The sequence below is a fragment of the Prionailurus bengalensis genome, chromosome A1 (assembly GCF_016509475.1).
Source record: "Prionailurus bengalensis isolate Pbe53 chromosome A1, Fcat_Pben_1.1_paternal_pri, whole genome shotgun sequence".
In the NCBI taxonomy this organism is placed as follows: domain Eukaryota; kingdom Metazoa; phylum Chordata; class Mammalia; order Carnivora; family Felidae; genus Prionailurus; species Prionailurus bengalensis.
The window spans coordinates 115,006,117-115,023,164 of record NC_057343.1 but is presented as its reverse complement, the minus strand read 5'-3'; the positions used below and the strand labels follow the sequence as shown (position 1 = coordinate 115,023,164).

Sequence of the window (17,048 nt, the reverse complement as noted above, 5' to 3'; positions counted from 1 at the left end):
TAAACTTAACAGCTATGTAGGTATTACTTTTACATCAGGAAATCTAAGATTAGAGACATGGAGACATGGAAGTTTTTCAGGGTCACATCTATAGGATGGTGTAGTTAATATTTTGAATGTCAGCCTTTCTGGTTCTGTTAACTGCTCTTTTCCAACATACGCTGTTATCTCTCCAAACCAGAAAGGTCAGACAACTACATTCTTGCTAACAAAATATTTGCTGTGTACAAAAAAAAAAAAAAAAAAAAAAGAATAAAGTACATGAGTGCTATTCTGAGCTTAGAGTCTTCAGTTCTTTGAGCTAAAAATGTTTCTGTGTTTTATTCTGAGTATAAGGGGACACAATGGACGTGGGTGGGGTGTGTGTATATGTGCTCAAATGCAAGATCCATTGAGGAAAATGGATTATTTGAATGGTGTAATCTCTGAAGATCTGTACTGTTAAAGATTCTCCTTTGCAGTTTTCTTTTGTTTTTAGCAAAAAGATTCTTGTCCAGGTTAGCCATCATAATTTGAAACCTTGTGCAAGATTTTTGCCTCTAACTAGGTCACAGGCAAATTTTCAGGCAGAAGAATGGTTTTAAGTGTAGGTATCCTCCTAAAAGGACTTCAGTGTTTATTCTAGTCACTTCTCACAGTTAAAGTTGGTTTGGGAAATAAAAAGAATTTTTTTTTTCTTCTAGATTAACTGCTGAAGTACTGATCGAGTTCTGTGTTTCTTCAATGAGGAACTACAGGCTGATCTTCTGCCATAATCTCAAACAGCCATAAATGACAAAAGAATGCTTGCTCAGTGAGGGTAGCTGGTACAGAAGCCATTTTTTAAACTTAGGTGTTTAAGTACTCAAAGGTAAGTTTTCAAAACGGTATTCCCATGCTGTATAAATACACAGAAATTTGGGGGTTTATCTCCTGTTGCTGCTATTTGGTTATTAACTTGAGGTTTGGTAGTTATTAGCTGGCACCAGATATGTTGAAGAATGGATCTTCTTTGTCTGAAGTTGTATACATTTATGGCATTTTGTGGCGCCTAAGTTAACCTCTATTGTTTCTGTAAGTTGAATAGATTGTGTCCCAGTCACATTGTGATACTCTCTTGATCTACTGGGTACAGCTGTTATGTAATGTGTATAGAAGTTGTTTTTGCAAACTTTAGAATATTGAGTAGTTTTATTTATTTTTTTGCTCTCTTGTGTGAGAAAGGAATTGTTTCTTTGGGGTTATGAAAAAAAACACAGTTGGTGTCATTTTGTTCATTATCAACTTTTGAAAAAAGTTTTTCTTTCTTTTGAAAATACTTACTGCCCACATAAAGTAATGAATGTTTTATTTTAGAAAACAATTTTTCTTGGGATTACTTGTTCTCTGATGCTTCATCTATTAGAAACATTGTTTTCTCTCACTGCTTTACTGATCACAGTTACTACAAAGTTAAGACAACTTATTTCTTCTGAACTAGACTGGCTGTGGAAATTTTTCTTTGAAATAATTAATGAAACAGCAAGTTTGATGAAAGAACATTCTCGTTTGAAAGTTGATGTCTAGAACTGAAAAATTTCCTTCATTTATAAAAACATTATGGCTGCTCTGTCATGTAGAAATAAAAACTGGTTAATCTTGTTCTTACTAGCCTATCATTTTTAAAAAGTTATTTTTAAACCATCAATTTATAAAAAGTGATTCTCTCCTGTTTTGGATGCTAACAAATTAAGGGGTTAGACGGGGTTCATGTAGCACAGTCCAGAAATGATTGGGTTTGGTTTTTCACCTGTGTCAATAAGCCTGCTCAGTAAAGGCCCTGTTGGAGCCATGTTTGCTCCTTAATTTGTCTTTGGGACATTAATGTCCTTTGCTAAGTTTAATGACAACTTTGCCATTATTTGATAAATACACGAACACTAAAGGCAGTATTCAAAACTAACTATATTTAATGGAGAAAATGTTTGGATGATTATATTGAACTTTATTTGTAGAATGTTCTGTGGGCCTGAAAGCTGGAACATATGTAATGATGAAAACACATTCTGGTATAAAGCATTTTTCTGTAATTATTTTAGTCATATTGTCACCTGTTGATTGTTAGTCTGTCTGTCTGTCTGTCTGTCTTTATTTATTTATTTATTTATTTATTTATTTATTTATTTATTTATTTTTAATCTTTCATTTGGCAGAAAAGACAGCTTTGATTTCTGGCTGCAAAAAAGATATGAGGAAGAGCTCCTCCCCTTCCTTGAGTAACTGCAACTCTGTTCTTGCTAACAAAATATTTGGAATTCCACTTGATGAGCTGCAGCAGGGAGGACATCCAGACAATGAGGTTCCGTTCATAGTCCGCCACGTTGTGGACTATATCGAGGAACATGGTATACATTTCCTTACCTTTAGGGCTAGCCTTTGTTTTAATAAACCCAACTTATACCTTTTGACCTTGGATTGATTTCTTTCTTTCTTTCTTTCTTTCTTTCTTTCTTTCTTTCTTTCTTTCCTTCTTTCCTTCTTTCCTTCCTTCCTTCCTTCCTTCCTTCCTTCCTTCCTTCCTTCCTTCTCCAGTATGAAAAGTCCAAAATTTAGTAAGGAAAAATGTTAATTTCTTATTTAAAGTCATACACTTAGAAATGCCCAGCATAGAGCATTTTTTAGTGGGGTGGTGATAGTAATATTTTTAATGGGCCGGGGGTGGATAAAATAGATTATCCCTTAGGACAGAGATAGTATGTTTCTAGATTTGTTATTTGAAGGTGTTCAGCCCAACCGGAGAGCCAAGAAGGGCTTTGAGAAGTATGAATATTTTAAATTGATTGGAAAATGAATATATATGGCCAAGTACTTGAAGTTGAATCTTATTTAATTTTTGCCTTGAACTAATGTAGGAGGTCTGGAGCAGCAAGGACTTTTTCAAGTCAATGGAAATGCTGAGACAGTGGAGTGGCTTCGACAGAGATACGACAGCGGAGAAGAGGTGGATTTGGTTAAGGAAGCAGATGTTCCCTCAGCTATTAGTCTTCTTAGATTTTTCCTTCAAGAACTTCCTGAACCTGTTATTCCTGGCAGTTTGCATATTCACTTGATGCAGCTTTCTCAAGGTAGTATAATTTGATTCTTACCAATCAATCATTTGCCATTAATTTCAGGATATTTTTACCTTATAGAAATCTTGACATGTAGACAGTAATTATAGTAGTTCTGAGATCAATTTCTTATGTTCCCATTTGGGAACATACATTCTTTGTATCTATATGGTCTAGTCAAGGGAATGGCAACTTTTTAGATAACGTGTAGTACTATTTACTTTTTATGATTAGTCTTAGGAAGCTTAAGATACAGGGTGAGAAGGAGAAGGAGGAAGGGCAGGAGAAAAGAACAAGGAATAAGAGGGTTGGGAAAGAAGAAAAATATATATGAAGTGATATTGTGTGGCATAACATCCACTAATAGTGCCATTCCTTAGTGGTGATGTTAATATTGGATGTTTGTCCCTGGTTTTTTTTTTGTTTGTTTTGTTTTTTTTATTTTTTTATTTTTGAGACAGAGAGAGACAGAGCATGAATGGGGGAGGGACAGAGAGAGGGAGACACAGAATCGGAAGCAGGCTCCAGGCTCCGAGCCATCAGCCCAGAGCCTGACGCGGGGCTCGAACTCGTGGACCGCGAGATCATGACCTGAGCTGAAGTCGGACGCTCAACCGACTGAGCCACCCAGGCGCCCCTGTTTGCCCCTGGTTTGATAGAACTTGCTAGCAAAAACCAGAAGACAACTTTGATTCCAGGTTTGGAATATACTTAAAGCTTGTTCTTGGACTTCTGCCTGGAGGAAATAAAATACCAAATTGAATATCAGGATTCCAAGCCAAATAAAAAAGCATTGATTTGTATTTGTTGGGTTAGGTTTTTGGTGGTGACTAATAGTAGGGCTTAGCTGGAATGGAATAAGAAGGAAAAATAGACATAGAGGTAGGCAGAAAGGTAAGAAGAACCAAGCAGTGAGGAAATAATTCTGTTCCTAGAGCCAAATGGTATTCAGTGTATGTAATGGAGTGACGTGTTTCATTATATGGGAAAGTTTATAAAGTTGGTGTATAATATTACACATTTCTTGAAATTTAAAATTATGTTTTGGCTTTTCTTTGTATTGTGGAATCTCTTTAATTTTTTGAATTGGGTCTTCTAGAGAAATTCATTGGTGTTAAGACATAACTGTTTAATGCCTATCGCTGTCATAGCTGGATGTTTTATAATGTGTTTGTATTCTTAAGCCATATGTAGTCAGAGAAGGAAGATTTTCTTTTGAGTGTTTTTATCCATCTTTAAAAAATTGTTTAAACACCTTTGAGCCTAAATTAGTGAGTACCTCTGATTTATGTCTGAAGGTCACTACTTTAATTCTGTTATTTTAATGTGCCACCTGGATCAAAAAACAGATTTCTTTTTTTTTCAACGTTTATTTATTTTTGGGACAGAGAGAGACAGAGCATGAACGGGGGAAGGGCAGAGAGAGAGGGAGACACAGAATCAGAAACAGGCTCCAGGCTCTGAGCCATCAGCCCAGAGCCCGACGTGGGGCTCGAACTCACAGACCGCGAGATTGTGACCTGGCTGAAGTCGGACGCTTAACCGACTGCGCCACCCACGCGCCCCAAAAAACAGATTTCAAAATACATTGTCCTTAATGTCCCATTTTTTCAAAGGGTAACTTTATTCCCCCCGCCCAAATACTACTGTTTTGTTTTGAATTTCTGAATCCATTTCTTTGATTTTTTTTTTTGTAGGAATATTTTCAAATATTTATATTGAGTCACCTAATTGGCATTTTGCATCCATTAAATACGTAATGAAACTGATGTGTTAAAAGAGTTTTGTTTTGAGTCCTTTTTATGACTCTAGAGCCATTTTTTTATTTTTAAAGTAATAGGGTTCTCTGTTCAGTGTATTAGTTGAATTGCAGACAAGTCTTTATTTTTTAATAAGTTTATTTTGAGAGAGAGAGAGAGAGAGAGAGCATGAGTAGGGGAGGGGCAGAGAGAGAGGAAGAGAGAGAATCCCAAGCAGGCTCCACACTGCTAGCCTAGAACTTGATGTGGGCCTTCAACACATGAACTGTGAAATCATGAGCTGAGCTGAAACCAAGAGTTGGAGGCTTAACCGACTGAGCCATGCAGGCACCTCGCAGACACATCTCTTAAAGATGGAACCTTAAGTTCCAGCTATCAGAAAATTTATAAATGAGTAACTGGAATAAGATTTAATGGTAATAAAGTCATTGACTTTCACTGAGACTGTCAGAAGCTATTTTATCACTAGGATTATCATTTTGATTGAGTCATTTAAAATGATGACAGCATTGTGCACTATGTTATTCGTAGGATTACAGTATGCATCTTCCTAATTACTGCATTGACATTTGCTTGTGAATGAATTTAAAGTATACAAATTTGCTGTGGCCTGTATGTTTTTAATTGTTCTAACATGAGAAATCCATCATGCTCCATTCTCCACTTATGTAACCGTTAGCATGTGTATTTATGCATACACATACCCACATACACACCCCTTTTCTTAAGAGCTATGCAGAAAAGGTGTGGCAGTACTTAACTTGAGGTGCTGTTTCTGTTTGTTTTGTAATATAATCTGTTTAATTTTATTCTCCTTTAGTAATTTTTTGAGAAAGATGTCTGGTAGGTCACTGGATAAAGATTGCTTTCTCCACTTGTAGAAGAGTACTGTGTTGGTATTTTAATTGACATTCAAAATACCTGAGAAAATTATTACTTTTTTTTTAATGTTTATTTATTTTTGAGAGAGAGCATGTGTGTGTGCAAGAGTGGGGGAAGGGAAGAGAGAGAGGGGGACAGAGGATCAGGAGCAGGCTCTGTGCTGACAGCGGAGAGCCTGAGGTAGGGGGATTGAATCCACTATCCGTGAGATATGACCTGAGCTGCAGTCGGATGCCTAACCAACTGAGCCACCCAGGTGCCCTGAGGAGATTGTTGCTTTTAGGAACATGGAAGGAGCATTGTTGCAATTACATTTGTGTTTTTAAAAAAGTCATTTTTGTTTTCTGTGGTAGCAAGACACTGCAGTGTGGCATTTCTGGTGTGGTTAGACTTTTTGTTTAGAACAGAGTTTCAAAATCTTGGTACTGTTGGTATTTTAGGCTGGATAATTCTTTATTATAAGGGACCGTCTTGTGAATTTTAGGATGTTTAACAAGATCCCTTGCCTCTACCCACTGTCATCCCTTTCCCTCAGGTCATGACTACCATTCCATTCATTGTCAAATGTTGACAGTCATTGTTTTAGACCATGATTTGTCCAGCTACTTATATGTTACGTTTTGTTAGAAAACAAGGCTTTTATTTAAAAAAAAATTTTTTTTTAACGTTTTTATTTATTTTTGGGACAGAGAGACAGAGCATGAACGGGGTAGGGGCACAGAGAGAGGGAGACACAGAATCGGAAACAGGCTCCAGGCTCCGAGCCATCAGCCCAGAGCCTGACGCGGGGCTCGAACTCACAGACCGCGAGATCGTGACCTGGCTGAAGTCGGACGCTCAACCGACTGCGCCACCCAGGCGCCCCAAGGCTTTTAGTTTTGTGAATTTGTTGTAACATTTTCAAAAAATGCTTAGGTGCTTGAAAGAATTGCTAGTTAGGATAAACTTCTTTGATACATCTATTTTTTCTGTATATAATTTAATTCCGAAGTAGGTTCAAGAGGAAAGAAATTCAAGCAGGTGTGTATTTTATAGCTGTATATATTTTGAAATGCTTCTCTGCCTTATTTGAAGACTTTAGAAGAAGCAGCCTGGGGGCACTTGGGTGGCTCAGTCGGTTAAGCATCCGACTTCGGCTCAGGTCATGATCTCACAGTTCGGTCTGTGAGTTTGAGCCCCAAGTGGGGCTCTGCACTAACAGGGAGGAGTCTGCTTGGAATTCTCTCTCCCTCTCACTTTCTCTCCCTCTGGCAGTGCCCCCTCTCTCTCAAGATATATAAATAATCATTTAAAAAAATAGAAGAAGCAGCCTGGCAGTTATAAATATTTTTGTATAGTGGAAATGTGTACAATCAAAAGTAGAGTAACATGGACAGTATTTCAAGTAAAAAACAGCATTATCACTCCATCAAAGCCAATGTCTTAGTAGTTCAGCTTTTTTGCCCCATTATTGTATATTCATTTAGCTTATCCAACTAATATTTGTTTAATACCTGCTATATGCTAGGCAGTCTTCCAGATTCTGGGAGTGCATCAGTGAACAAAACTGGATAAAAACCTCTGCCATCACAGAGCTAAACTTCTAAAGGACTTAGCAGAGACAGAGGAAAAATAGATGATAAATAAACTAAATATATGCGTGTGTCAGATGATAAGTGCCGAAAAGCTAGGGAGGGTGTTAGGTAGAAGTTGTTAGTGTTATTGTTGCAGTCAGTATATTGATAATATTAATTGTTTGCATATATTTTTTGAGTTGATAACCATGATTTTTAAAAATAACCCTTTGCTGCTAAATGCTTAGGTTGTTAACATTTCCACCAACTGTAGCCATGGTGGTTTAAAAAAACATTCTAGGGACTCTTTCATTCAGTTAAGAAATCAAAGTATTGTACTTGAATGGACAGTTGGTAGTATTATCAATATAGAAGAATTGGTATTGGTTGTATTTTAAATTTTAAGTAAAACTCATGTGACTATAACCTTTCCTGATAAGCTTAGGCTTAAGTGTTTTTGCAGAGTTGGCCAATATCTTGACCATAACCTTTTTACCTATAATTTTTCTGTAAATTAATTTTAAAAATCTGAAGAAAAATATGTAGTGAAACATAATTGGGTTATTTTTCACTATTGAAGCATTAAATTACTTCATTTGGAGGGTATATGTGAGAAATTCTCTCTCCTAAGTGAGACCCTCACCAATCACGGGATGCTATAGGCCTAAGTTTCTATTAATGAAAATTCAGTGACATGATTAACACAGGGCCTAGCTTCTGTCACTCAAAAATTAACTTCATAAACAGAAAGCAACATCAAGTTAGAGAAAAACAGTTAAGAAGTGGAATTCTTCTTTATTTAGTCCTACTGATATTGCTGAAGTTAATTGTTCTTTTCAGGATGTTAGGGGAGGAAGAAAGTTACTTACACCCTGTTCCTTCCTCTTTGCCCATTCATCCAAGTGGAAAAGTGTCACTGATTCTATTTGTTGGTTAAATCTTTGTTCATTCATAGTTGACGTTGATTAGCATTAGCCAGTGCATTTTGACTTCTTAGAGTTGGCACTGATTTGGAAACACAGGTACTGTCATGCAAAAAACAGTATGATGAGAATTGAAAAAAAATAAATTAGAGAATTTGTGCTGATGAGTAATAGATGAGGAAAACATCCTTCAGCAATTGAAGGGTTGAGTTCCTTCTCTCTAACTCTTCTCTTCCCCTTAATAAGTGAAATGCAAAGCCCTAAGGCATTTGGCTCCTGGTAGAGGAAGTGAAGAGGTTTTGAATTGTTATAGTAAAAAAGGTGATGTGGGTGGAGTAATGTGAACCTGGCAAAATATCTGAGCTTTGCTTTTACTTCATTAAAAAAACCTGTCATTATGTTTTATAGATTATAATAATGAAGATGAATTTGGAAGAAAGTTGAGGTTCCTTTTACAACAGCTTCCACCTGTTAATTACAGTTTGTTAAAGTTTCTGTGTAGATTTTTAGCCAATGTAGCATCACATCATGAAGAAATTTGGTCTGCAAACTCTCTGGCTGCTGTCTTTGGTCCAGATGTCTTCCAGTAAGTTTTTTCCCCCAATTTTTGTGTAATCAAAAAATACTGAATTTGTGAAATAGAGTCGTTATACTATCCCCCAAGGATCATAGGTTGCTGGGTGAACCATTATTTTTTATAGTAGATCTGATTAATCCTCCCAGCATTTCTGTGAAGAGGGTACAAATTAGGTAGGCTTTACAGATGGGAAAACTGAGGCACAGAATGATGACATAAATTGCTCAGGTTTATAAAGTGACTCATTGGTTGTCTTCTAATTTTACCTGTATTTGATTTAAGGACTCTCAGTTCAATTTGGACTTTTATTCTTAGCATTTACACAGACGTGGAAGATCTGAAAGAGCAAGAAATAGTGAGCAGGATAATGGCTGGACTTCTGGAAAATTACTATGAGTTTTTTGAGAATGAAGAGGAAGATTTCTCATCTAATGATTTGAGTTCAATTACTGAACAGGTGAGAATATTTTAGATACTTGAAGAATTTTTAAAGAATATACTCTTTAGGGCTTGGCACAAACTCAGGTGGAATTTTTAAGTACTAAACAAAGCAGTTGTCTTGGTTATTATATGTAATCATAGGTAACACATCCACGTAATATATGAATGTGATTATTTTTCTTAAGTTCTTGTTTTCAATTTGAGTAATATGGAAAAGGCATTGAAACCAGACTGTGACTATATGTTAGGTATTTTTGAGGTTTGTATGTTTTTATTCTAACTTAAGCATTGTTTATTTTGTAAGAATAGGGTGGTTTTTTGCTTTTGCAAAGAAACTTAGCATAGAGGAATGTAGACAAAAGGTGAGAAATAGAAGGTAGAGGGAGAGATTCAATACAAAGTTCACACATACTTTAAAAAATAGAAAGTTTTTCTTGTTGGAAGTAGCATCAATAGAGCAGTGCAATCATTGTCATTAATGGGAAGCATCAAGAGTAAAAGTTGAGTTTGCAGGTAGTTTTTTAACTCTTGTGACTCTGGAAAATTAACATCCATTTTTCCAACTACATTATATTTTGTTGTTGGTTGAGATTGTACAGGACCTAGTTATTGTCTCCTTCCTGAAATGAAAATATTGATGCAGAGTGACTAATTTATTGTAAAACCATATTAATCCAGACTTTTCACGCTTAGAATTTGTGATTTAGGTCTATGTGGAGGTTTTTATTTTGTTCGTAAGTGAAATGATTTGTCAAACTTTTATTAGGTTAAAACCTATGAAGTTATATTGTGGTCATGGGGTGGGGCTGCTACTTTTTAAAAAAAAAATTTTTTTTTTCAACGTTTATTTATTTTTTTTGGGATAGAGAGAGACAGAGCATGAACGGGGGAGGGGCAGAGAAAGAGGGAGACACAGAATCAGAAACAGGCTCCAGGCTCTGAGCCATCAGCCCAGAGCCTGATGCGGGGCTCGAACTCACGGACCGCGAGATCGTGACCTGGCTGAAGTCGGACGCTCAACCCACTGCGCCACCCGGGCGCCCCGGGGCTGCTACTTTTTTAATGAGTAATTCACCTGGTTAAAAAAAATATTTAGTAAAATTTCTTGCTTTTACTCATACCCACTCCCCCCTCACGTTGGTTTTTTATGTGTTTTTCCAGAGTTTCTTTATGCAAATGTAAGCAAATATTGCCTCACAGTTTTTTGTTTTTGTTTTTTATTTGTTTTTGTTTTTTTAATGTTTACTTATTTTTGAGAGAGACAGAATGCAGTCTGGAGAAGGGCAGAGATAGAGGGAGACACAGAATCCAAAGTAGGTACTAGGCCCTGAGCTGTCAGCACAGAGCGTGACCCAGGACTTGAACTCCCAGACTGTGAGATCATGATCTGAGCTGAAGTCCGACGCTTAATAGACCGAGCCACCCAGATGCCCCTCCTCACAGTTTTTTAAGAGGAAGGTAGCATACCACACACAGTTCTGCACCATCATTTTGTGGTTGTTGTTTTTATTTAAAGTTTTTTTTTTAATGTTTATTTTTGAGGGGGGGGGGAGAGAGAGAGAGAGAGAGAGGGAGAGGGAGGGAGAGGGAGGGAAAGGGAGGGAAAGGGAGTGTGAGCGTGTGAGAGTGGGGAAGGAGAGAGAGGGAGACTCAGAATCCGAAGCAGGGTCCAGGCTCTGAGCCGTCAGCACAGAGCCCTACATGGGGCTCAAACCCATGGACCATGAGATCATGACTTGAGCCGAAGTCAGACGCTTAACTGACTGAGCCACCCGGGGACCCCCTGTTTTTTTTTTAATCTGTTAACAGTTTATTTTGGAACTCTTTTCTTATTGGAATATAGAGACAATACCCTTGTGTTTTTATGTCTGCAAAGTTCCCTATTGTATGGATGCACCATTATAATTTATTTGATGTATAGTACTGATCTCCACTTGAAAAGGTGATAGTACACCCCATTTTCTTAGAAGAGTCCTGGTTTATATCTGCTTCTCGTGTAATTATTAGTAGCTCGCCTTTTCACTCTTACATATATCCAGGTTCTGATGATTAATTGTATGGTCACTATTTATTGATGCACATTGGGTGGCTTCTTTTAATTTGCTATTAGATTATGAAATAGCATCTTTTGAAAGGTAGTTTATCATACGGATTTTTATGAATTCTTACTGACCTTGGTTCTGATAATGTGAATTAGGAGTTTTCCCACATAGTCTATCTTTTTTTTTTTTTTTTTTTAATAAAGAGTTTCTTTACTGTTGTGGACTTTTATGAACAAGATTTTTTAATATTTGGAGTTGAGATCTTCCTTATTTTTTAATGTTTTCTTCACATAAGCATTTATACCTTTGATTTTCCTTCCCTCTTTCTGTCTCCCTTTTCCTTCCTTCCTCTCTCACTCTCTCCTGTTTCTTTTCAAGTATCATGTACTTTAAGGAAACAGTAACAAGCCAGATTACAGTTTGTAATGTGTAAACTGGGGATGAAAACTGCATATGTATACCATTGTGAAGTAAGTCAAGTGGGTAGAACTTGTAGCCAGAATAGTGATCCTTGGAATTTTTGGCATATTTTTTGAACTTCCCAACTGTTATATGCTGTTGCTAATTTAAAATTTTGGTTAGAATAAAGAACTGACACATCTCTTCAAAATTATTCTTGGCTTTAAAGAAAATGACAAGAAGAGAAGAGGACAAGGAGATAGATATGCCTTAAGACTTTAATGTCTTATTTCATTATTTTTTGATTTTTTAATGTCTATTTATTTTTGAGAGAGAGAGAGTATGGGAGGGAGGGGCAGAAAGAGAGGGAGACACAGAATCTGAAGCAGGCTCCAGGCTCTGAGCTGTTGGCACAGAGCCTGATGTGGGGCTCGAACTCGTGAACCGCAAGACCATGACCTTAGCTGAAGTTGGACACTTAAATGACTGAGCCACTCAGGTGCCCCAGTTTTGTTTGTTTGTTTGTTTGTTTGTTTTTTGATTTTAGAGAGAGAGTGCAAGCAGGCGAGAGGAACAGAGAGGGGGAGAGAGAGAGAATCCCACAACCCTGGGATCATGACCTGAGCCAAAATCTAGAGTCAGACACTCAGGTGCACCAAATCTGTAATGTCTTTGATGCCTGTAAGAAATCCCATTTTTGGGAATTCTGTGTGCCACTTTTCTTTTCCTTAAATTGTTTTAGTTTAGTGGTGCCTGGCTGGCTCAGTAGGTAGAGTGTATGACTGTTGCTTTCAAGGTTGTAAGTTTGAGCCCTATGTTGGGTGTAGAGATTACTTGAAAAAGATAAAATCTTGATTTAATTTTAGTTTTTTTGTTTTTTAGAGTTTATTTTGAGAGAGAGTGTATGTACACATATGCATGCACATGAGAGAGTGGGGAAGAGGCAGAGAAAGAGGGAGAGAGACTCTCCCAAGTAGGCTCCATGCTGTCAGGGCAGAGCCCAGTGTGGGGCTCGATTCCACGAACCGGGAGATCATGACCTGAGCTGAGATTGAGAGTTATATGCTTAACCAACCGAGTTGCCTAGGCACCCCAAAAATGATAAAATCTTTAAAGAAATTTGGGGCACCTGGGTGGTTCAGTGGGTTAAGCATCCAAGTTCAGCTCAGGTCATGATTTCATAGTTCTTGGGTTCAAGCCCCAAGACAGCACAGAGCTTGCTGACAGCACAGAGCTTGGAGCCTGCCTCAGATTCTGTGTCTCTCTCTGCTCTTCGCCTGCTGGCGCTCTGTCTCTCTCTCTCAAAAATAAACATTAAAAAAAAATTAAAAAATTAATAATGTTTTAGTAATTTATTTAGGTAAAATTAATGGCTGCTCAAAGTGAAATAATATGAATGTGTTTGTGTTACTCATCTTTTACATTTCTTGAGAAGATTTGAATTCTAAGAAACTGATGATGCCAGTTTGTCCTAATATTTATATCTAGACAGCTCTAAAGTCTTCAGGGTATATCTTGACTGTTTTATGTTGTGGTGTAATTCTCTGATATTTCTGCTATCCTCTGTCTTCTTTATGTACACTGAAATAACTCTCATGTAATTCACTTGTATTTAAAAAATTTTTTAATGTGTATTAATTTTTGAGAAAGACAGAGTGTGAGCAGGGGAGGGGCAGAGGGAGAGGGAGGCACAGAATCTGAAGTAGGCTCCAGGCTTTGAGCTGTGTCAGCAGAGAGTCTGATGTGGCGCTTGAACCCATGAACTGTGAGATCATGACCTGCGCTGTAGTTGGATGCTCAACCAGCTGAGCCACCTAGGCATCCAAATGCATATATTTCTTTAAGCACTAGCAGAATTGACTTAAAATATGTTGTGCTTTACGTTAGATAGAATGGTGGTTAGTTAACACCAGCACATAATGGTGAATTCTGCAGGTTTGCCCGTGGATAGAAAAGATGTTAGCATATTGAATAGAATATGATCAATAATGGATTAGTGCTGTGAGTCCTAAGAGAGAGTGATGTATATTTAATTATTTTGTTTCATATTACTGATTACCAGAATTTGTTTTCTTAACTATTTCTATGATATTTCTATTCTATAAACAGGTTACAATAGTAGGACAGATACCTGAAAATTTATTTTCTTTAAAGCAGATTTGGTAACTTCAGTTTGACTTGTGAGGCTGAATTGGTACCGTATTGAGTGAAAGTAAAATTTCTTCCAACTTAGCACAATTTGGTTGTATGTATATTTTTTAAGTTTATTTATTTTTGAGAGAAAGAGACAGAACGTGAAGGGGGAGGGGTAGAGAGAGAGGGAGACACAGAATCTGAAGCAGGCTCTAGGCTCTGAGCTATCAGCACAGAACCCAACATGGGGCTCAAACCTGTGAGCTGTGAGATCATGACCTGAAGTGAAGTTGGACGCCTAACTGAGTGAGCCACCCAGGCACCCCTATTTTGGTTATATTTTTAAGTTGACCTAACTTAAATGTGCTAATTTCTTATCCCCATATTTAAAGATGTGGGCATACTTGGCCCATCCTTGCAGTGCTTTGATTATTTTTCTTCTGATTTTGATATTTGAAAGAAGCAAAGTTAACTAGTGCTCTTTTCCTTTGGAGTTTCATCCCATTAATGCAAGTATTTGGCTGTCAGAACCTTTTCAAGGTGGTAGATATTTCTATTAATAGTATGAGAGAGATGACTGACATGATGACTAGGGAGTGTTTGAGAAATGACCCAGAGTCGGTGGACAGGTTCTTTGTATGGGATCCCTACGTGAATGCAAATTCAGTAGAGTGGTTTGAAGATGTAGGTGATAATTATGTTTCTTTATACATTTGAGAAGGCAGGTAGCAGCGTTCTCCACAAGCTGGAGTCTGGAGAGCAGGCATTTCACGAGGCCCTAGAGAAGGGAATTACAGCAGTCAAAGAAAGAAGAGATGTAAGTATGGATGAGGGGTTTCCATTAAGTGGAGTAAGTCGTTTTCCATTAAGTGGAGTTGAGGCAGCTGCGTATATAGGACAGGTTCTTAGTAACTTAGGAATAGACACATTAATAAGCAGAATGTTGAGGTGACAAGGAGAGGATCAAGAACTTTTGAAGTGTGGGATGACGGGATATTTTTAAGTTTTTAATGCTTATTACCCAAACCAAGTTAGTCAGTTATTACTGTAGGAAGTTACATTGGGAGGCCTGGGAGATGGGAGGGGGCAAAAGAAAATCCCATTAGGTTACTGTTCATGTCATATCTTATTGGATGATTATTGTTGAAACTACTGAACTATTAAGTACTGAACTACTGAAACTATGTCACTTAGTTTACATAAAGCTTACTGAATTGAATATAATATATTCAATATAAATGAGTGGTAAGGTATTTGTAGTTCCCAAGAGCTATTGACTGTAGGCACAAACTTATTTTTAAAAACATATACTGTAACATATTAAAATGGCAATACCTCTGTACCAAAAATTGTGGACTGAATAAATGTTTTCAGTTTAAATAGTCATCTTAAATTTTTTTTTCCATACTCTACTGTGGTGGCCAAGCCTATATTGATCAACCACGGTAATTCCCATTTAATACTTCTGAAAATAGTATTTTCTTGCTGTTTAATATTTTTTTCTTCAGTTACCAGGTAGATATTAAGTATGCTCTTCAATTTCATTAATGTATTAAATACATACGTGGAAAATGAAGATACTTCTCCATTTGATTCAGTTTAAAAACTCATCTATCTTGAAATTTTCACCTTTGTGTATAAATCTTACCTCAGTTCATAATCAGTTACTTACTGATTTTTAGTTTTTTTCACCACTCTTCTACTTGATTTGAAATAGCTGAGGGCTGGCATTTACAGGCACAACAATTTCAGCAGAATCTGCTGTATATGGTTTATTTATAAAGTCAGTAGTTCACAAATTGCAGTCATTAAGTGTTGTTAATAATGAATTTTTAGAGACCTAGCTGACCAGTGACCTTAATACACTAATGTTTGAGAGCTCCTGCTTTAGGTGGTTTGGATGGCATATACGGTCTTTCTTTCTAATAAAAAGTGATATTACATGTAGAAATAAGGCTCTGTGCTCTATAGAAATAACAGTTCCGGTTATAATGATAGCTATTATTTACTGCTTTTTATGTATAGACACTGTAGGAGAGTTAGCGTATAGTATTTAATCTTTTCAACTAGCCTTATGAGGGAGGTTGTATATATAGCATCTTCATTTTATTCATAGGCCTAGAGAATTTAGTAAGTTGAGAGATAGTTAAGGGCACAGTAGGGATGTGAACATATATTTTTCTGCCTTCAAAGCTGGCTTTTGAGTACTATTGTTATTATGCTTGAAAGCGGGCAGTCTGTACTGGTTGATTAGGAGTGTTGTAGAATATCACAGGAAAATTGCCTTTCTTCTGGTTAAAGTCTGCTTTCTGAGGATATTTTATCAACTGTGTTTGCCTGGGAAGAACACTACTGTTACACGTAGTGGTAAATTTATCCCAGGTATTTCCAGTGCATTTGGCTGGAATGGACAAAGGTATACTTTTACTGCTCAAGTGTTTTTTAACGTTTATTTATTTTTGAGACAGAGAAAGACAGAGCATGAACAGGGGAGGGGCAGAGAGAGAGGGAGACACAGAATCTGAAACGGGCTCCAGGCTCTGAGCTGTCAGCACAGAGCCCTATGTGGGGCTTGAACTCACGGATCGTGAGATCATGACCTGAGCCGAAGTCAGACACCCAACCGACTGAGCCACCCAGGCGCCCCTTTAATGACTAGTATTAAATTATAAAAGGTGTTAAAGCAGTTTATGGCTAATGTCTTCTTTGAGATAGCTTTAAAATTTATTTCTTATATGGGAAAAAAAATACTTCTTGAAGTTTGTTTACTTATTTTGGGAGACAGAGTGGGCGAGGGCGCACGTGAGCCGGGAAGGAGCAGAAAGAGAGGGAGAGGGAGAATCCCAAGCAGGTGTCCCTCATTTGAAAATATTTTGTTTTGGGGGAGCCTGCATGGCTCAGTTGGTTAAAGCTTCTGACTCTTGATTTCGGCTCAGGTCACGATTTCACGATTCGTGGGATCAAGCTCCACATGGGACTCCTTGATCACAGTGCAGAGCCTGCTTGGGATTCCCTCCTTCTCTCTGTGCACCTCCCCTGCTGTTGCATGCATGCATTCTCTCTCTCTCTCTCTGTCTCTCTCTCTCTCTCTCTCTCTGTCTCTCTCTTTCTCCCCCCCCTCTCTGTCCCCCCTCCCTCTCCTTCTCCCTCCCTCCCTCCCTCCCTCCCTCTCTCTCTGTCTCTGTCTCTCTCTCAAAATAAATAACTAATTAAATAAATAAATGAACATTTAAAGAAAAGAATATTTTGTTGGTTTTCCTTCTCTAATAT

General features: G+C 37.5%; 1 protein-coding gene across 13 annotated transcripts in view; it reads left to right on the top strand.

The window, feature by feature from the left end:
- Positions 1-17,048, top strand: part of FAM13B (family with sequence similarity 13 member B) — an 88,745-nt gene that overhangs the window by 18,439 nt on the left and 53,258 nt on the right. For 7 of the 13 annotated variants that reach the window (XM_043588540.1, XM_043588528.1, XM_043588566.1 and 4 more), the window contains exons 2-7: positions 684-850; positions 2,172-2,363; positions 2,871-3,083; positions 8,595-8,772; positions 9,079-9,220; positions 14,500-14,595. In XM_043588540.1, the coding sequence (XP_043444475.1) occupies positions 2,207-2,363; positions 2,871-3,083; positions 8,595-8,772; positions 9,079-9,220; positions 14,500-14,595 (786 nt within the window). In that variant the 5' untranslated portion in view covers positions 684-850; positions 2,172-2,206. The remainder of the gene's footprint in view (positions 1-683; positions 851-2,171; positions 2,364-2,870; positions 3,084-8,594; positions 8,773-9,078; positions 9,221-14,499; positions 14,596-17,048) is intronic. The other 6 variants (XM_043588609.1, XM_043588602.1, XM_043588595.1 and 3 more) reach the window with 1 other exon arrangement.